Genomic DNA, 18,689 nt, shown 5'->3' with positions numbered 1-18,689 from the left:
CAAAGGAGCACAGCAATTTCAAGCATTCATTCTCGACACCACATCAAAATTATTTGTGAAAAACTTTTCAGGCGATGTGCAGGGTTGGGAAAGGAAGGAAACTACACCACCAGACAAACTGAAGTTAAAAGATATGTCAGGCTACAGCACCACAGTGTAAAAAAGAAGAAGAGCATGATAAAGTGACGTTAGCTTTTCTTCATCCTTGTGGTCCATCTACACCATTCTCCTGTCCTACACATGTGGATGCTCTGTGTGCGTCAGTTATGGATGTTCAGACAAAATTAAATCCATTTACTCCACCTGGGACAATGCACACTCCTGTTGAAACTGATGCGAGCCAAAACCAACTGGCTTTTTTAAAATTTACCATAATCTGAAGGCCCAAGAAATTTTTTTGGGGCTGCTTTCAACACTAAACTTAATTTTCACTCAGGTTAGTGTTAATTTATTTTATATAGACAGTAGTTTAAAAATTACTGTTAGTACCTATTGGATTATATTTAGCTATAAACAGACACCTGTTATTCAAAAAACAAGCATCACTTATTTCATTTTTTTGTTATTTGATAGATATGGTCCAAATGTCATGGACCAAACCTATTACATAAATACTTACACTTTTTCATACCTTATTTAAATTTGTTGCTATAGATCCCACTTTCAATATTTTTATTTTGCCAATTAATAAGCTATTAGTTTAAATCTTATATAGTTAAAGTAAGCAATCAATTTAATTTAATTATAGATTATGCTGTTTGGTTATGTTCTAAGGTGATATTTTGATACTTCTTATATTTAGTTATCATTCTGTATATTTTAATTAAATACCAATTTGTGAATGGTAGGTTTCATTAAAATGGGGCTGTTAGTGATTTAGTGAAAATAAGTCAGGAATAATTTTGCCATTCGATTTGCAACAGTACTAAGCATTTATGGAAATATTTTCAAAATTTTAAATTATGTACTTGTTACGAAAAATTAAATCAAATTTCAATTTGTGTTCAGAAAGAAATTTCTTAATTAGAACCTATCTTTCATTTTACATCACTCGAGAGAGTATCAAAATGATGCAATGGCACCTTTCCCAGCTCTAGCTCAATTATGACAGCTCCTAGCTAACTTAAAGTCCATTCCCACTTTTTTGGACAGTTTTTGAAAATTTTACACAGTGACATTTCAGAAATGGTTCGCATTCAGCCTTCAGCGAGTCTGCCCCCTCACCGCTCCACCAGATACACCATGTGACTGGGTAGTGGGGAAAGGGAGAGGGGGAGGGGATCACAGTAAAGAGGCGGCAAGATGTAGCAAAGACTTTTTCTACAAGTATCACCTAAAGATGATGGGCAGGTACACTCTCAAAACATCAAGGGTTAAGAAAATGACTGCACCCCCCCCCCCAAGGGATGCAGCTGTGGTTTTGATTGCGTATTTTCTGATGAGATACCATCCCTTCTGGCACAACGAGTGCTACACTGCTCACAGCACCAGGTTAGCATTTTTCCACCAAGTACGTATTTTTCTTTGAAATTGCTTTAGAGTACTGTGCAAGCACAGAGTACAAGGGGTTTTTGAGTAACTGTTACCTCAATGGCACTGTGGCCAAGTTGTCTAGCACACCGACTGGCAAACCAACAACTGGATCGATTCCCACTACCACCAACATTTTTTCCACTGCTCGCAATGTTAAATGACTACCACATTTACATGTACTTAAACCAGTTCAACTTATGTACATAAAATTAATATAGTCAATTTAATGACAATTACTATCCTTTTAAGTATAAAGGCTATAGGTCACCACATTGTAGCATAATGGTAAAAAACTGTACGAGCGGCCACTGCTAGGAATATCATCAAGAAAAGTTATATGCAGCTGTATACAGCTATTAGTAATCATATTTTGTTCTCAAGAACTAAATGTTTAGGTACTTCTTTTCGATTTTGTGCCCAGTATCCAGAGATCAGGTTACACTGACCCAAACGATCCACCATAGACAGAACAGTAGGGTTTAAATACCGGGGCTATCTTCTAAAACACAAATGCTATTCCCACAACTATCAATTCATCAGCTGACAAGTTGTACAGGTACTTACAAACATTACGATTCCTTTTTAAAATTAAGTCTTATTTAGACACAGGCACTTTATTAACAGGGAAAGTTACCTGGATTGTTCGCCTGTATTTCAGTCTGATGCAGTTCGCCACATTCAGCAAGGCTGTGATCCAAAGCCAGGGCCAGGAAGCGGCACTTGGCTGGGCTGAGCCGCTTCAGCAGGGAGTAGAGCGCCACAGTACGTTCGCATTCGTTCCACTGGTCAAACCAGGCTGAGACGGTGTTTACCTGCTCGCGGAACATGACTGCTCCACTGCCTACACTACCGCCTGACCGTAGGGAAGTACGGCCCTGCAACAATACACAAATCCTTCATATCAGTATTTAATCATATTAAATCTGGATCTCTAAGTGCATGAAAGAGCTGATAAGTCTATACTAGAATTGGTTCTCCACAAGTTCTAGATAAACATTTTGTATTTTTCTAAAACTTGATCCAAAATCTTAAGGTGTTTTCTTCATACATAAAAATCAATAAGCAGATCAAAATAACACATTCAGTCACTCAGTAACCATACTGACAAGTAAAGGAAATATAGTCACTGCAAAAGATCTTACTATTGTTCCTGCTCTAACTAGTCTCATGAATGCCGAAATATCAGATACTGAAAATGTGACTCTGGTGTAGAAAATCAATTGAGAAAGCTAAAACGTTGAAACATCATACATCCAGATCAGATGCGGTACAGTAAACATAGACTATTGTATATGTGATAGTTGCAAAGTTCTGGCAGTGTGATTTATGAATAAATCATCTATATTATACTACTACCAGTCACATTATTTTGTTTTAATTTAATACAATGCTGCATGTTTTTGTCATCAAGTCTCTCTTGCATGCATATGGAAACAGAAGTCAGATTTATTTGATAATTTACAAACTATGTCAAAGTAATATCGATATCAATTCTGGCAAGTACACGGGTGGGCAGGAGGAAGCAGAAAGTGGAGTTAGGCTCAATTTCCACAATGAACAATATCCGCCAACCATCAGAACAACTGGAAGTGCCCAATGGCACAGACCAAAGTTACTTCTGGTGTATAGATGTGGATTCTGTCTGACTGCACCATAGCTACAAGGGTAGGGAAAGAGTCCCAGTAATATATGCTACAAGATTCCAATTAAGGTCACAAAGAAAAGAAAACATTAGGTTCATCAATCCCACTTCACATATAATACAGAATCTACGGAGTACATACTTATTGTGACGGTCATATCAGGTATCTGCTGTAGGGTCATTCCATGTCAAATCAACCAATTGTACTACATGATTTGAACCATGACCTCTCCGATTTGGACGAATTTTTTTTTTTAGGTCATGTACCCACTAACACTAGTTTAAATTTGAGATTTCAAATTTTTCTGATCTATGGTTTTTGAGTTTCAAGGGTTTTAAAATCAAAAAACCTCCATTTTTGATCAATCAATGATTGTCTTAAAATGCTGTAGCTCAAAAACTATATAACCTAGAGAGCTCAAACTTGCACCATTGTTTTCCTCTATAAATTCCCTTCAATTTGATATGTAACATGACTATGCTACCTAAATATGAGAATGTTTTTGAAATTCCCAAAATACATACCCTCGGATTTTTTATAAAAATTATGTGTTGTCCAGTCTAACTGACTAAATGCATGCAAAATTTCAAGATTGGATCTCAATGGGTTCTTGTATAAAATAATATTTTACTATCACAATACGCACTAGTGAGGTGAAAAGCAGACTATTTCTACGCTATGAATAGTAAGGTAGGCCTATGTAATTCTAACGGACTTAAATTATTCTGTTAGCCTTTTTATGCAACATTACCCTCTTATTGTTTGTTAATTCATTAAATGATATAGTGTTGTTTTAATTTAATGTTCATGATTCTTTTAACTATGCATCAGAAGGAAGTAAACATTTTAATTGGTAATATACGTGCTACAAGTTAAAATTTTCAATAAAGCCACTCACCTTCATCCTTAGTTGTAAATGGCAGAGATTATCTTTTTCTTGGTTTTACAGGTGTTATTTGTAATCATTTACAACAAGTTCCTTATATTAGAAATTGGCATGTAAGTAATTTCACATAGGAAAAAGATTAACTTGTTGATATCTGAATGGATAGAACTGTATTTCTAATACCAATTGGTATTTACAAAGTTAATACACATTGTATTTATACAACTTAGGGTTTAGTGAGGGTAAGTGTAACATAATTTAAATGTGCTTCTTTTAAGATATTTTCCAAAGCAAGAAAAGACAACTTCATTTCTTTAGCACTTAAAAAGTGTAGGTTCTTTCCGTAGCTGTTGTTGGATTCGCTGTTTGTAAAAAGAGTGTTTCCTGGGACATCTAATATATCTCATGGTTTGTGGATAGTAAAAAGACTGGGCTGGACCCTCTGGGTGTAAAAAATTGACTCTGTACATGTCATTGTATTTTTCTTCAGTGCATCCTAGCCTTCAAGAGTCGTCATATGCTACTGTCACAAAACCAGCAGTAATATTTTCCATATGTGACTTATTTGGTTCAGTGTTGTCACATATTCAAGAGACTCATCCAGACTAAAATGATAAGGTTTGACAGTAATTTCTCTCTCTGTGCAGGGTTTATATGAGTGAAATTTTTGTGTTCCCACAATCGCTTTTGAGTAACTAAACCAAGGAAGTAAGTATTCTTTGACAGCTCATAGTCCTCTGTTGTGCAATATTCAAAGTCAATGTTTTTTATGTTTTCCATGGCAAATACATAAAGTGATTTGGGTGTTAAGATTCGTTGGTCATATGGCCTTTGTAAGCTAGCTTTAGCAGCTAGCCACTTAACAGTTTCGCCAAGGCCATCGCATGCACTCTTGCCATGGGATGTTGCAAAGAACTCCCACTCTGCCTCAACATCAAAATCAGTTTTATGCAAACACAAATTAAGGAAGTTTTTCTTACTTTTATATTGTGCAGTGCTGCCATCAGAAAAGTAAGTAACCTTTTTAAGTGCGAAAGGCAAGTTTTGCTTTATGATTTCTAGCAGTTTTTTCTGGAATACATAGAAAGCGACTGCATTATGTTTCAGGCAATCTGATATGAACACATACTGCAGATGTTTTAGTTTTCCCTCCCATTTATAATATATAATGAAAGGATGCAGTGTAGCATCCCCATTACATCAAGGAGGCCATAAGTGGGGTAGTGGCCAAAACTAGAGCATTGACCCTATATGAAAATCTCACTTTTTTTTTATATAATAAAAAGTGAATGTCGTACAAAATCTTAAGATTCTCAAGTTGTTATTTTTTTATATATTTTATTCTCACATTAAAATATCATTTACTGAATTAACAAACAATAAGAGGATAATGTTGCATAAAAAGGCTAACAGAATAATTTAAGTCCGTTAGAATGACATAGGCCTACCTTACTATTCATAACGTAGAAATAGTCTGCTTTTCACCTCACTAGTGAGTATTGCGATAGTAAAATATTATTTTATACAAGAACCCATTGAGATCCCATCTTGAAATTTTGCATGCATTTAGTCAGTTAGACTGGACAACACATAATTTTTATAAAAAAATCCGAGGGTACGTATTTTGGAAATTTCAAAAAATGTTTTTGGACTAGTTTAAAATTGTCATATTTAGGTAGCATAGTCATGTTACATATCAAATTGAAGGGAATTTATAAAGGAAAACAATGGTGCAAGTTTGAGCTCTCTAGGTTGTATAGTTTTTGAGCTACAGCATTTTAAAACAATCATCGATTGATCAAAAATGGAGGTTTTTTTTTATTTTTAAACCCTTGAAACTCTAAAATCAAAGGTTAGAAAAATTTGAAATTTCAAATTTGATCTAGTGTTGGTGAGATATCAAGGTTCAGACTGTTAGTTGGTTCGAGATGGAATGACCCTGTAGTCCCTTTTCAATGGATCCATAATATACAGTTCATTCACAATGTCACACCACTGCTTATGTTCAACATCAACGTGCAATAACCATTACATACAGCAGGTGGCGGCACAAGCAGTTGAGGGTATATACAGAGTGTAGGAAGCAGCACAGAAAACAGTTCCGTCATTGTCGTGATGTGCAAACAGAACGATTTAAACAATGTCCAAAAGGGCACTATCATCGGCTTTCATGCCAAGGGTGGAAGCATTTCTGAAACAGCTAAATTTGAAAAATGTTCGTATGCCACTGTGTTTGAAGTAGGCTGTGCATGGCAAAAGACACTATTAAAAACAGATGCAGAGGTAACTGTGGTGCATCACGGGCCATAGATTACGGGTGAATGACAGCTGCTGAGATGTGTACAGGCGAATAGTCATGCAGCTGTTGTGATAATATACTGAAAGTAAGTAAAGAAAACAAGACTTCCCATTTCAGTGTCAGAGAGAGTGGAGATAATTCTCAAAGTGAAAATAGCAGCATTCAGTTTCTGCAAAAGATTCTGAATGCTATACCTCCAAGAAAGCCATCTTCTTTCAGTCCAACACACTTAAACTGATCCACTTCACTGACCACATTCAGACAATTTTTTTTTTTTTGTTAAAATTACATTTCAGAAACTTTTTGGACTGTATTTTGTAAATAACTTTAAACGTTCATAAATGTTAAGTTGGGCCCCTTCACAAAATGAAAATTATTAGCTTATGACGACATCATCATTAAATCAAAATTACAACATGTCCACTCATTCACCTGAGTGGAACAATTTCTAGGGAGACAATATAATGATCACATTAGCTCAGTCATAGGTGATAGGGGCAGCAGATTTCAGTTCACTGGCAGGATACTGGGAAAATGCAAGTTAGCCTACAAAAGAGCACTTCCAAATCACTTTTTCATCCCACCTAACAATACAGTTGAAGTGTGTGAGACCCCACACAAAATAAGACTTAAAATGCACTTAAATAAAGGCAGCACAAATGGTCCTAAATTTGACTCTGGGGAATGTGCCTTGGAAAGATTGAGAAAATCACTAGTGGCAGATGCTTTAAGATAAATGTCAATTGATGAAAGCTTTCTTATAAAGTTTTGAGAATTAGTATTAATGGAGAACAGAGAGATTCTCCTTCCTCCCACGAGGATTAGTTCAGAATAATTACGGCACACGCAGAACTATTACTTATACACTTGCCTTGCACATTTTCAGTCTATGGTTGCACCACAGCAAATACACATATTTAGTGCAACAGTAATTATCCCAAGGGGCCTGTAACTTGTTTTTATTTTATCACTTTTCTTTAACTAGTTCTAACCTATTAGAACACTGAAACAAGACAATCATAGCATATATGTTCAATTTCTATTACTAAGATTCAGTTCTATGAGCTTATCCAAATTGCATTATTTTTCTTTGGTAGTAACAATGTAGTCTAAATCAGGCAATGCTGAGGGAATTAGCCTAGAAAATGAGAAAGTGCTCCACTCCCCCCCCCCCCTCCCGCATCGAAATCTTGTGATGACTAACTGATCTGTAGCTGTTTTGGTTTTTTTTGGGGAAGGAGACCAGACAGCGAGGTCATCGGTCTCATCGGATTAGGGAAGGACGGGGAAGGAAGTCGGCCGTGCCCTTTGAAAGGAACCATCCCGGCATTTGCCTGGAGCGATTTAGGGAAATCACGGAAAACCTAAATCAGGATGGCCGGACGCGGCATTGAACCATCGTCCTCCCGAATGCGAGTCCAGTGTCCAACCACTGCGCCACCTCGCTCGGTAAACTGATCTGTAGCGCAGTAGTTAGGTTGGAAGGTGGCAATTTGGTTGCGAATTGACGAAGCTAACAGATGTGAAAGCAGAAAATTTGATTGTGATAAAAAAAAAAAACCTTGAGTAGTTGCTAAAGCGAAATGTTTCCATCCACACCAAACTGAGAAATGCAACCGAGGAGGGGGGGGGGGGGGCGGGGGGGTCCAAGATGTAACTTTTACCCGAACAGTCAGTCACATTCCTACCTACCTACCACCTAGACACCAGGCTGCACTACAGATCAGTCTGTCACCATGGCCAACATTCAGGTGAATGATGGGGGCTTGGCGAGGGGGGGAGAAGGGTTGTCCAAAAAGTAATTTTAACCAGAGTAAACATTGGAAATCAATCGAATACAATGGGTAACACTTTGAAATGCTATGCAATTGGCTACTTAGCTATGTAGGGAGCCCAGATGTACTCAGATACAAACGACAAGATCAACTGGCAACCAATTCAGCAGGCACAGCCATATATCAGTGACCCTTTATTCATTGTTGCTCGAGGCCATGCATTAGTAAGTTTTCTGAAAAGCTTCATTCAGTGTGACACCACCTTCACTGTGGTACAACATGCATTTTTCTATTAAGTATGTGACGTAAATACCAGTACCCTCAGCCAGTTAAACCTTGAAAATGAGCTGTGATTACTAAAGCTGTATAAAGATTAAGTTATGTCAGGAATTTGTTTTCGATCCGTTTGGTGTGCTTTATATTTTTCCTTCATGTACATGTTTATTTCATTAACGCTAAATTCCCTGTGTGTATTTTTTAAAGCACCAGTACGCACTCATTTTTCTCTCTGGTAGAAATGTTTTTCAGCACCGCCTTCACTTGAAAAAGATTGTTTGCGTAACGTTCATCCACCAGAAGTAGACTCGTCATCTACAGTGTTAGAGAAGTATTACTTTGTTTACAGTGTCAACAAGGGCACGTGGGATTAACAAGGTCAAAAATTTATTATGTCACAGCTTAAAACTCTTTAAACAGACGTCTGTCATGCCGGTGTCAACATTTCCAAGCGGAACTAATGATAACCACGTAAATGGCACCATTTAAATCCAACCGCGCATATACGTTGTGAATCATTTTAAAATGTTCACTGTAAGCGCTGAAATTTTCTTGCTATTTTGACCTCCAACTACGCCCTCCTCCTACCCTTTTCAAAGTCAACAACTCTTTCCAGCGTTGCCATGAGCGCAGCACAAAATGCCAAAAGTCACTTTTACCTCGCTGTCAATACTTCAATAAGAAATTAAAACTTTGTGTTTTGCCGATACAGAACAACTTGTGTGACGCTTAAGCCAGCAGTATGATCGTAAACAAGCTTGCAGTGGATTCTAAGTGGGTAACATGGCTTCTGCGTTAATCTGGTATCTCACATTCCGAGATAACGCATTCGGTATACTATACACTGTTAGCATTTCTCCTTATGATAAAATTAACTTCACACAAGCAGAACTGGGTCGAATAACTAGTGCAACTTGCACAGAGACGTCAAGATTCAGGTACATATGAGATTCGCCCACTTCAAAAACCACACGATCCATATTTACAAAACAAAGTTCACTAGCACATACCATCAGTTTCATTTGCTCCACGAATCACTCACCAGATCAAACTGATGCTGCACACATACTCCACTAGCCTCACTCATTCGTGCATCCCTGTACCTTATAACATTTTCAGTCAACAAAAACACCACCACTGCAGTCCACGACTGACGTCATATGTCACAGGATACGTGACCAATTTACCCACACATATATTTCATGTAAGACAAATAATACATCATATTTGTATGCTGAAGAAGCTTACAGATTTGAAGCATATACGTAGTTCTGTTGAAAGCATCAACTGTTCAATAAATAAATATTATGTGTCACTACATTTTTACTACTCCAAATGCGCATAGCACGTCTCTGGTAGGTAGGAAATCTCGCAAAGATATGCCTGTTATTAGCCTCTCCCGCGGTGCATCATGTTTAATTTTGACACTTTCCCAGTTGACGTAGAAAATTTCAAGTCCGAGTATGTGCTCGATTTCGTTTGATAATTTATAAGTTGTTGGAAAGCTGTCTCTCTATATTGCCATTTAGTACCGTTTGTTTATAAATGCAGAAAATACGGGAAGCCCTGGCGAAGTTCTTGTTTTGCATTTATCGGCTGGAGCGTAACTTTTAGCAAAAATGTGATATGTTGCTGTCAACAAATATTCCCAGTTTATTAATACAATATAAATATTTCATCTCCCCTTACATAACCTTTCTCTTTTGCTCAAAATGTAGTCAACGCTTTGCGTAGTAAAGTATGTTGGCTTCTGCTAAGAATATTTTACAATGGCAAAACGCCGAGATTATCGTGTTGGGAGAATAGGAACACACAGAGCAGTAAGCAGCTTGGAAAAACGGGCTTATATCTCACATACAAGCTCAGCATAAAATTTTTAAAGGTAACTACGAACAAACGTCAAATAAATGCGTAACGTAGATGTTTAAGCAGACGAAATTAGTTTTGGTGATGTTTTGACATTTGTTTACGTAGAAATATCATTTTTGCTTTATATGTGACTTAATTTTACGCGATCCAGTTAGAAACTTATTGCTCTGTTACAAAATTACAGTGTAAGTTTCATAAATGTGTTGAGTGATGTGCATCTCGACGTAGTCGTAAGATTTGATGTATGCATGGAAAAGCTTTTTGGTATCTTTAAGTGTGAAACCACGTATATGTTGCTTTCTGCGCCACGCATAAAAAACATGATGATAATACTGACGGTGAGATAACGAATATTTTTGTAACAGTAAATACACAAAACACAAACACGGTAACTAAAGGTTCCCATTGCGTAAGTTCATGCATAAACGAATTAACTGAACATTTTCCCGAATTTATTTGGATCTGAAATATAAAGAAAATGCAGTCACTTCACAATTTTAGTTTTAATTTTTACCAGTGGTTAGTTCAGAATGGAGAATATACAGCCCAAGAAAACTATTAAAGAAAAAGAAACATTGCATTGTACAATAGATTTTGACTGACTTTATTTCGGGAAAGTATATAACAGCATTTGGAAAAATAAACACGCAAACCGGTATACAGCCTACTATATGATTAAGGCTTTAGTTCCAGTATGCATCTACACTTGTTCCCTGCAAACATCTTTTCTCTTGTGTGGCTGAAGGTAATTTGTATACCGCTATTATTCATCCACCCTACAGTTTATGAATACTGAAGGAAAGTGACTGAAGCAAAACTTTTGTATAAGTGCAGTTACTCTGATTTTGCTGTTGTCATTTAGTTAGATAAATGTGGGGGGGAAACAATGTTGCTAGACACTTCTTGGATCATAGCCTCTCCAAATTTTAATAGTAAGCATTGAGGCAGGTGAATATCTCAGCATAGCTCATGTGGTGATGAAAGGAGCCTTTAAATCTTCTCTCCTGTATTGATCTCGGAAGTCGACTGTACCTACATTACTTAATGGAATGTGGGCTGAATGGTAGGTCAGGTTGAAAGCTGACTGTTTCTGGATTAGTAAAACAATCAAGTGTGAATAAGAAATCTTAGGTGTGGTGACATTTTGATTTGTAGTGTAGATTGAGTTGCCAAAGCGATATTGAATGTTTCAGTTAATCAGACCACAGTTGATATGTATTCTAAAGTGACAAGTATTACCCAAGGTTCCATTAAATGAGAATTTTGTAAGCTGCATTCTTCGTAGATAAAATACATTTCCTCATGAATCTGTCTGGTATATTTCTGTCTTAAACTTGTTGCATGTGGCTATTCCACCTTAAATTAATGTGAACAAATACATTACTCCTAATTATTTTACAGTTGTCACTGTTTCCAGTGAGTGATCATCAATGGCATAATAGATAACAGATTGGAACACAGCAAGCCAAGTTTGACACGATCACAGTTCTTGGAATGTTGTTGATTTTTGTGAGTTATATTTTCTGCTTCTAAAAACGAAATTAAATGGGAGGCACAATATGTGTTCTATAAGTGTGCAATAGGTTGATGTCAGCAATGTGGGCACATTATGTATATAACTCTGCTTGAAAATGTCCTTAAAAATGAAAGAAAGAAAGGTAGAAAGATAGAGTACATCCCATAAAGAAAACTTACGTTAAACTGACACATTCCATATCATTACAAAATGTTGTGTTCTGGGTCTGTGGAACAGGTATTAATGTAATTTAACATGTCTCATATGAAGAACAGCTAGTAGCATATCTCAACAAAGTCTACATGCTAGCTGGAATTCCCACCAGGCTCTCTAGGGAAGATGCAGATAAATTAACTCTAATGTTATGCAACAATTTATAGTACTAGTATAATTGAATCAACACGTGTTCTTCTGTCCAGATGACTAAACTGTCCATTGGAACTCGTGAACTATATTACGGAATATGTCCATTAAACAATTTTTCTAAATATTATATGTTCACACATGCTGAACTGTTTTAGTGGTGGTAATTAACATAGCTCCTGTAAATATTACTGCAAGGCTAATTTGATGATTATTACAGAATAGACTGCCACTTGAAAAGTTACATTTTCACTAATTATCTAACAGAGCATGAAATATGTTTAACTTACATGAGACATGTACTTGTGAGTTGCTTGAAAATCTGTGGTCAGGTAGGAATCTGCGATTTTTTTTCTTATTCAGGAGACATAACAAAGACAGCAAATTAAGGAGACATTCCTCTTGCTTGGATTGACTCATTTCTCGACTAGGGAAAGGTTGTTGGTGGGGAGAGGGATAAAATTTACAAATGATGCTACAGGAATAAACTGCATTGGGAGTGGAGAAGCATCTAATGTGAAGTCTGAGAAGTTTCAGTACTTTATCTGCCCATGTTCCTGACATACTTGAATGATTTTCCAAAGATGGTGGAGAACTCTTCAAAAATTGCGATGCTTACTGATGGGGCATATATACTGATAAAGGTCCCCAAGTGTACTGTACCCATACCTAACAAAACCAGAACAGTGAAACAGCTTATAACTGGTTCAGAGCGAACACATCTAAATGGCTTGTGGAAACCAAAAATAGAGATCCATGGACAAGCACTGGATGAGGCTCCGCATGTTAAGTTCTTAGACTTCAAGGTGGGTAATGAACTGGACTGGCACCAGCACGTGGATAAATTAACCCATATGCTCAATTCTGCCCACTTTGCACATATTAGTCTCTGTCATTGTATTATTGGTCTGAGGGCAGGATTGGCAGCAAACTTTACATGGTTTCACATAATACTGTTCCAAGGTACAATTATCTGGGGCAATACAGTTAATGTCAAGAAACTACTTATTCTACACAAGTGCACAATAAGGTAAAAACTTATGTAGTCTTCATTATCCATCATAATCATAATGTATGGTGGAAATGCAGCCATGTATGGTATTAATAATAATAATAATAATAATAATAATAATAATAATAATAGCCTCAAGCTGTGTTTATGGTCTCAAAGGTCTAATTCTGTGATCAATTTCGAGACTTCATGTCTCATCTCAGATTTTCCTGTGCACATAGTAACAACGTTTTTCCATATGACCTCCATCACTGCACATACATCATAACATTATTTCTTGTAAAGTATATGTTTTAAGCCAACCCAACTAGTCTACCTACTGTAATATTAAGCAGAAATCTGGTGCTAGAATCGCAATATATAGGAATTATAATTAGTCATAGCAAATATTATTTTCTGTCTTTATATGCTGTTGTTATCATTCTCTAATGTTTCTTTCTTAAAAATCATTTGTGCTGACCATAAGAAAATATTAATTGGGTATATTGAGAACTATTTGCACCCCATAGGCTACCCATTTGAAAAGTGAAGTTATATTAAAGCAGTTCAGGAGGTACAGAATTGTGTTTTATTTTGTGATGTTATCTGTCCAGTTTTATCATATTGGCCACAATTACGTAAATTTGTTATATGTTGAGTGGGGTCGACAGAAGCGTCCGATCCCACGCGTCGGCTTTGACCCGTGACGTAAGGGTGCTGTCGTGTGTGAAGTCATGACGGTGCGGAGTTTGGTTTGAGTGTGGCTGTCTCCAGTTCTGTTTTATCTTATTTTATTTACTTTTCTGATCTGTTCATTCTATCTCGTGAGATTTTCTTTAAAAAATTTAAAAACACTTATTACTTGTTTTAATTATCTGTTTCCTCCAATTTCTGTTTTAGTTTATTATATTTATCTTTCTGATCTGTACGTTCTATCCCGTGAGATTTTTTTTTAAAAAGGACAAAAAACACTAATCAGCTACTGAAGCATCTTTATCTTCTATGGGTTGCAGGGGTTACGACCCCTGGGGAGGTGGGTGGGTATTCATGCATGGCTGTCTTCACTTCTTCACTTACACGTTGTAGCTACGCAAGGCGTCTAAATTTTTTTATATTTAGTTTGCCCCCCACCCAAAACACCCCATTTCCTGCGCTTGTCCCGTTAGTGTCATTAGGCTTCTTGTGGAAAGTGTGTGTGTTTGTTTTTGTGTCCGCCATATATGTGACGTCATGGGTCAAAGCAGACGGGCGGGATCGGACGCTTCCGTAATTCCTTTGAGTGATATTCCCTTTGTAAAGGTTCTTTAATTTTGAATGAAAAGGTGGTCACTTACTTTGTACCAGTAATGGGTTACATGCAAGGTGGAGAATGCACTAATATTTCATGATGATTGTGAATAATGACACTGTAGTTTAAACAAAATAGTGGTTGTGAATTTAATAATTTCTGCATTATTTCATGATGTTCACACTAGGAAACAAACACTGATAATGTTTGACAGCTGGATTAAATTATGATAATCATTTGCAAATTGTGAGTACAATTGCACAATGGCTATACAATTTACTAGTAATGTATGAAAATTTGTGCCAGTTCAGAACTTGAACCCAAATTTCCCACTTAACATAGACAGTCGCCGTAACTATTTTGGCAATCTAATCAAAACTTCCATGTCCCAACAGTGCTTGCTTGCAAATCTCATGATTCCCACTCTGGGAGAGACATCATTTTGCACATCAGATTGCCTTGCTTTGGCATGAAATACAATAGGGCAGTGTTCGTATAGTTTGATGCAGTGTTCCATCGGACGTGCGTGCATGTCTGAAGGAAGATTGCATCAAACTAAACACACACTGTAAAATGTAGATTCTGCCATACCATAAATAATATTGTCTTGTGTATGCACTGACGTATGTAATTTTGAAAATGTTTTTACTATATGCATAGGTACATCTGAAGATGAGACATGAGGCCCAAAATCAGCGTAGAATAAAAATTATAAAACCAAAACTGTAGCCTGATGCTATTTTATTTATTATTGTTATGTAAAGGTGATAACAGAAAGTCTTGCAGAAGCCTCTTCAGCTGATAGGGACTCCTTCACTTACATGCAAATACTTTTTACTCCTTGTTAATATTTGTGGTTAATATTGAGGGAGAAATTATGTTGAACAGTTATATTCACAACCATAACACTAGCAAATGGTCACAGTTTTGTTTTATTCATGAGAGAGTATCATGGAAATGTTTAAAAACCTGAATTTGTAGACTCTTGAAAGTAGGCATGTATTATCCTACAAATGAAACTTACGAAATTTTGGGAACCAATATTAAGTGAAGAATCTAGTGATATTCTTCATCCCCTCCCTCCTCCTCCTCCACAAGTGTTATCTCTGCACAGACAGTGAAGAGAAAATGAGACTAGTTACAGCACACAGTTGGAATGGGCTGAAACACCATCGAGTATTACCATGCTAAGTATCATCTGCCGTGCACTTCACAGTGGTTTGCAGAGTATTTATGTAAATGTAGACAGAATGTGCATCCTTTGGAATGGAGCTTAATATTCTGGTGCTAGTAGACATTGGGCAGGAAACTGAAAATCTCTGCTATACTTTATCAGAATATTTAAACTGTTGGATGTAAATTATGGTTAAAAACTGATTTTCACTTTAACTTTGGTATATAAAGCTGATACTGCTTTGTGTAAAGTTACATAAATGCTTTGCATGAAGTATTGATAAAAGCAGCAGCTGATAGTGGCTCTTTCCTTCAAAATACCTGCTTTTCTGCAAATGTATGTAGTAATAAAGTAATTCCAGTTATTATCTATGTGAGTAGATTAGCATTAGTTGCAATTGATTGTTAGTATATTTTACATAAGTTCACTGCAGTGGCAAATTCTCCAAATAAGCATCACATTTCTGAAAGCTCTCCTTCATGTTGGGATTTATGGGATGTCGTGTGAAAGAATCAACAGCGACCTTCATTATTTTCTGGTGTGTATGGTATGACTACTTATACAGACTACAGCAAAGGTCTCAAACTTGTGGTCCATTGGTTCCATGTGTCTCTCAAGTTAGTTGTGCGTCCCCCACCCCAAGTATAACGGCATGTAGGTATTTTGCCACCTTATGCGTAAGTGCGCAAAACCCGCTAGCACTGAATATTTTGCTAGATGACTACCTCATGGCAGACCCAAAGAGTAAAAAAGGGGATCCCACTCAGGTGTTTTACAGACTCATCCCTTCTGAATGCACTGCAGTCATGCCTTTTGTTCTTTTCAATTTATCAATAGGTATAGAATCAGTACCTAATCAAATGCAAATGGAGGTGATTGAGATCCAGTGTGATTCGATTTGAAGACAAACTTTAGTGAAATCAGAGTACCTGACTCGTAAATATTTGCATGCCAGATTTTTAAGATACCTGAAAATTAGCTGAAGAAATTACTTCATTTGTGAAAATACTTATTGATGTAAGCAGCTGCTTTCAATCATGCTGCGCAGGATAGCTGTGTGGTCTGAGGTGCCTTGCCGAGGTTCGTGGGGCTACCGCCGTCGGAATTTTGAATCCTCCCTCGGGCCTGGGTGTGTGGGTTGTCCTTAGTGTAAGTTAGTTTAAGTTAGATTAAGTAGTGTGTAAGTCTAGGGACTGATGACCCCAGTAGTTTGGTCCCATAGGAACTTGCCACAAATTTCCAATTTTTTTTCAATCATGAAGGGAAATTGATGTCCTCTCAGACCCAAAATTTTAGTTTTGAAAGTAATTACTGCAAATAAATTTTGTCCTGTTAGGGGAAAATAGTAGCAAAAAAGAGACGTCAAGAGTCAGGAAGAAAACATTAATATTAACATTTTTCTTGTATTTTGCACTATACATTTTTTAAATAAACTGAATTTGATGTCATCCTTTTTTTAAATTTTTTTTCTATCCACGTAAACTTGAACCTTGTTTATTTGGTCCATGTTAGCTTTTGTATTTGACACCTCCCTCCCCCACCCCCCCAGCCCCCCCACCCCCCCCCCCCAAAAAAAGAGAGGGGGCGGGGGCTAAAATCTAGTGACACTGATCTGTAAAATAACCAAAGATCTAAGTTTCCTAGAGAGTCAATAAAATTAGTCAATCTGAGTGCGAAATAAAAGCTGTAGTAATAGGTTGATTTCTATATTTGTACTGTATGTATTGCTGTTTGTCCTATTTAACACATTTTTCGTCATCAAAACTAATAAAGTGCATAATTTCCTTTCCAACCCTCTCCCCGGACTCGCACCTCTCTCTTTTCTTTTGAATATGTACTTGGCCACCACTGGGCCCCAGCCCTTGCAGCACTACTTTCCTTTCTGTGTTGCAAGTTTATCCTTCTATTATTCTTTTTTCCTCTCTGCCTTTCCATTGGATGGTCTACCTAGTACCAATTGTGGTTGGATCTTGTTTGTGATTTTGGACACTCGTTTTCTCCTTTCCAGCTTTCTACAGTGTTTTATTCTTAACTATAAGGTTTCTTGTTGGGTTTGATTTGCTACTCCTTTCCCAAATTTTACAGAAATGTGGCTCGTGCAGGGAAGGTTACCGAGCATGACATATATGCAATCTCTTGTGCCTCCTTTCTTTATACCCTTCCTTTCTTGCAAAGATACTGAACCCAAAACCCAGCACGATACCCATTCCATCGTGTGTGTGTGGGATCATAAAGTCCTTTCATGGTGGTAGCACCGTGATCACCCACACTGTTGTGTCTGAGCTGGAGACTCATGGCAGTGGTTTACTGCTCAGGTTACTGTTGCTGTGGGTGGTTGGTGCCATTGTGGAGGGAACCCATTCAAAGTGGGTAGTACCATGCTGGAAGATCTATACATCAATTGAATTTAACTTTCTTTCGATGGTGTGTGCAAGGCCCCAGCAGTCTCTTCCCATGGGAAAGATTATTATAATGCAAAGAGATATGACCCCACGATGTTTTCTTCCCCAGCTATGCTGTAGGAAGAGGGACAAGCCAGACATTGAGAATGAAATACTTCACCCAATACTTGGTCTGAACTGACTGATAGGCATACTTTCACTGCAACAAAACCATTATTTTTTGTTGAAAACATTGAGGACAAATTTGGGGAAGCTGAGTCTCTGGTGCATTATTAATTAAAACTTCCTCTGCTGGCCAATCTACAGCTCTTTAGGCACAATCTTAAGTGACATTCCTATGACTGCTTCCCCACACAAAATGTTGAACGCAGTCCAAGGAATCATCTTCCACAGAGAGAGTACCTCCAGGCTAATCTCCAGTGGCAATATGTACTTTTTAGCAGACATGTATAAAAAAAAAAGGCCCAAGGACAACCGTATGGATACAGACACCTTTATGTTAGCATTTGAGGGGATTGTCCTCCCATAGAAGGTTGTCATGGTGTACAGGTGTGATATAAAACCATATGTCCCACTGCCTATTAGGTGCTACAGATATTACACTTTGAGCATATGTCATAATGCTGCATGGCACACCCAAAATGTGGCAATTGTGGATGATCACTCCATGGAGA

The 18,689-nt window shown here is 37.2% G+C and overlaps 2 protein-coding genes across 2 annotated transcripts in view; one reads left to right on the top strand and one right to left on the bottom strand.

Annotated features, from left to right (window-relative positions):
• The window catches only part of LOC126209951 (protein Smaug homolog 1), a 108,827-nt gene extending 99,265 nt beyond the window's left edge, over positions 1–9,562 (bottom strand). Inside the window, 2 exon segments of the mRNA XM_049939066.1 lie at positions 2,168–2,408; positions 9,455–9,562. Coding sequence (XP_049795023.1) covers positions 2,168–2,408; positions 9,455–9,499 — 286 coding nt within the window. The 5' untranslated portion in view covers positions 9,500–9,562.
• Positions 9,563–9,953: 391 nt separating this feature from the next.
• The window catches only part of LOC126209950 (uncharacterized), a 159,337-nt gene continuing 150,601 nt past the window's right edge, over positions 9,954–18,689 (top strand). Inside the window, exon 1 of the mRNA XM_049939065.1 lies at positions 9,954–10,294. The gene's annotated coding sequence lies outside the window, so the exon portion shown is untranslated. The remainder of the gene's footprint in view (positions 10,295–18,689) is intronic.

Source organism: Schistocerca nitens, chromosome 10 (genome assembly GCF_023898315.1).
Source record: "Schistocerca nitens isolate TAMUIC-IGC-003100 chromosome 10, iqSchNite1.1, whole genome shotgun sequence".
NCBI classification, from domain to species: Eukaryota; Metazoa; Arthropoda; class Insecta; order Orthoptera; family Acrididae; genus Schistocerca; species Schistocerca nitens.
Note: the sequence above shows the minus strand (reverse complement) of the source record. Positions and strands in the feature narration are given on the sequence as shown.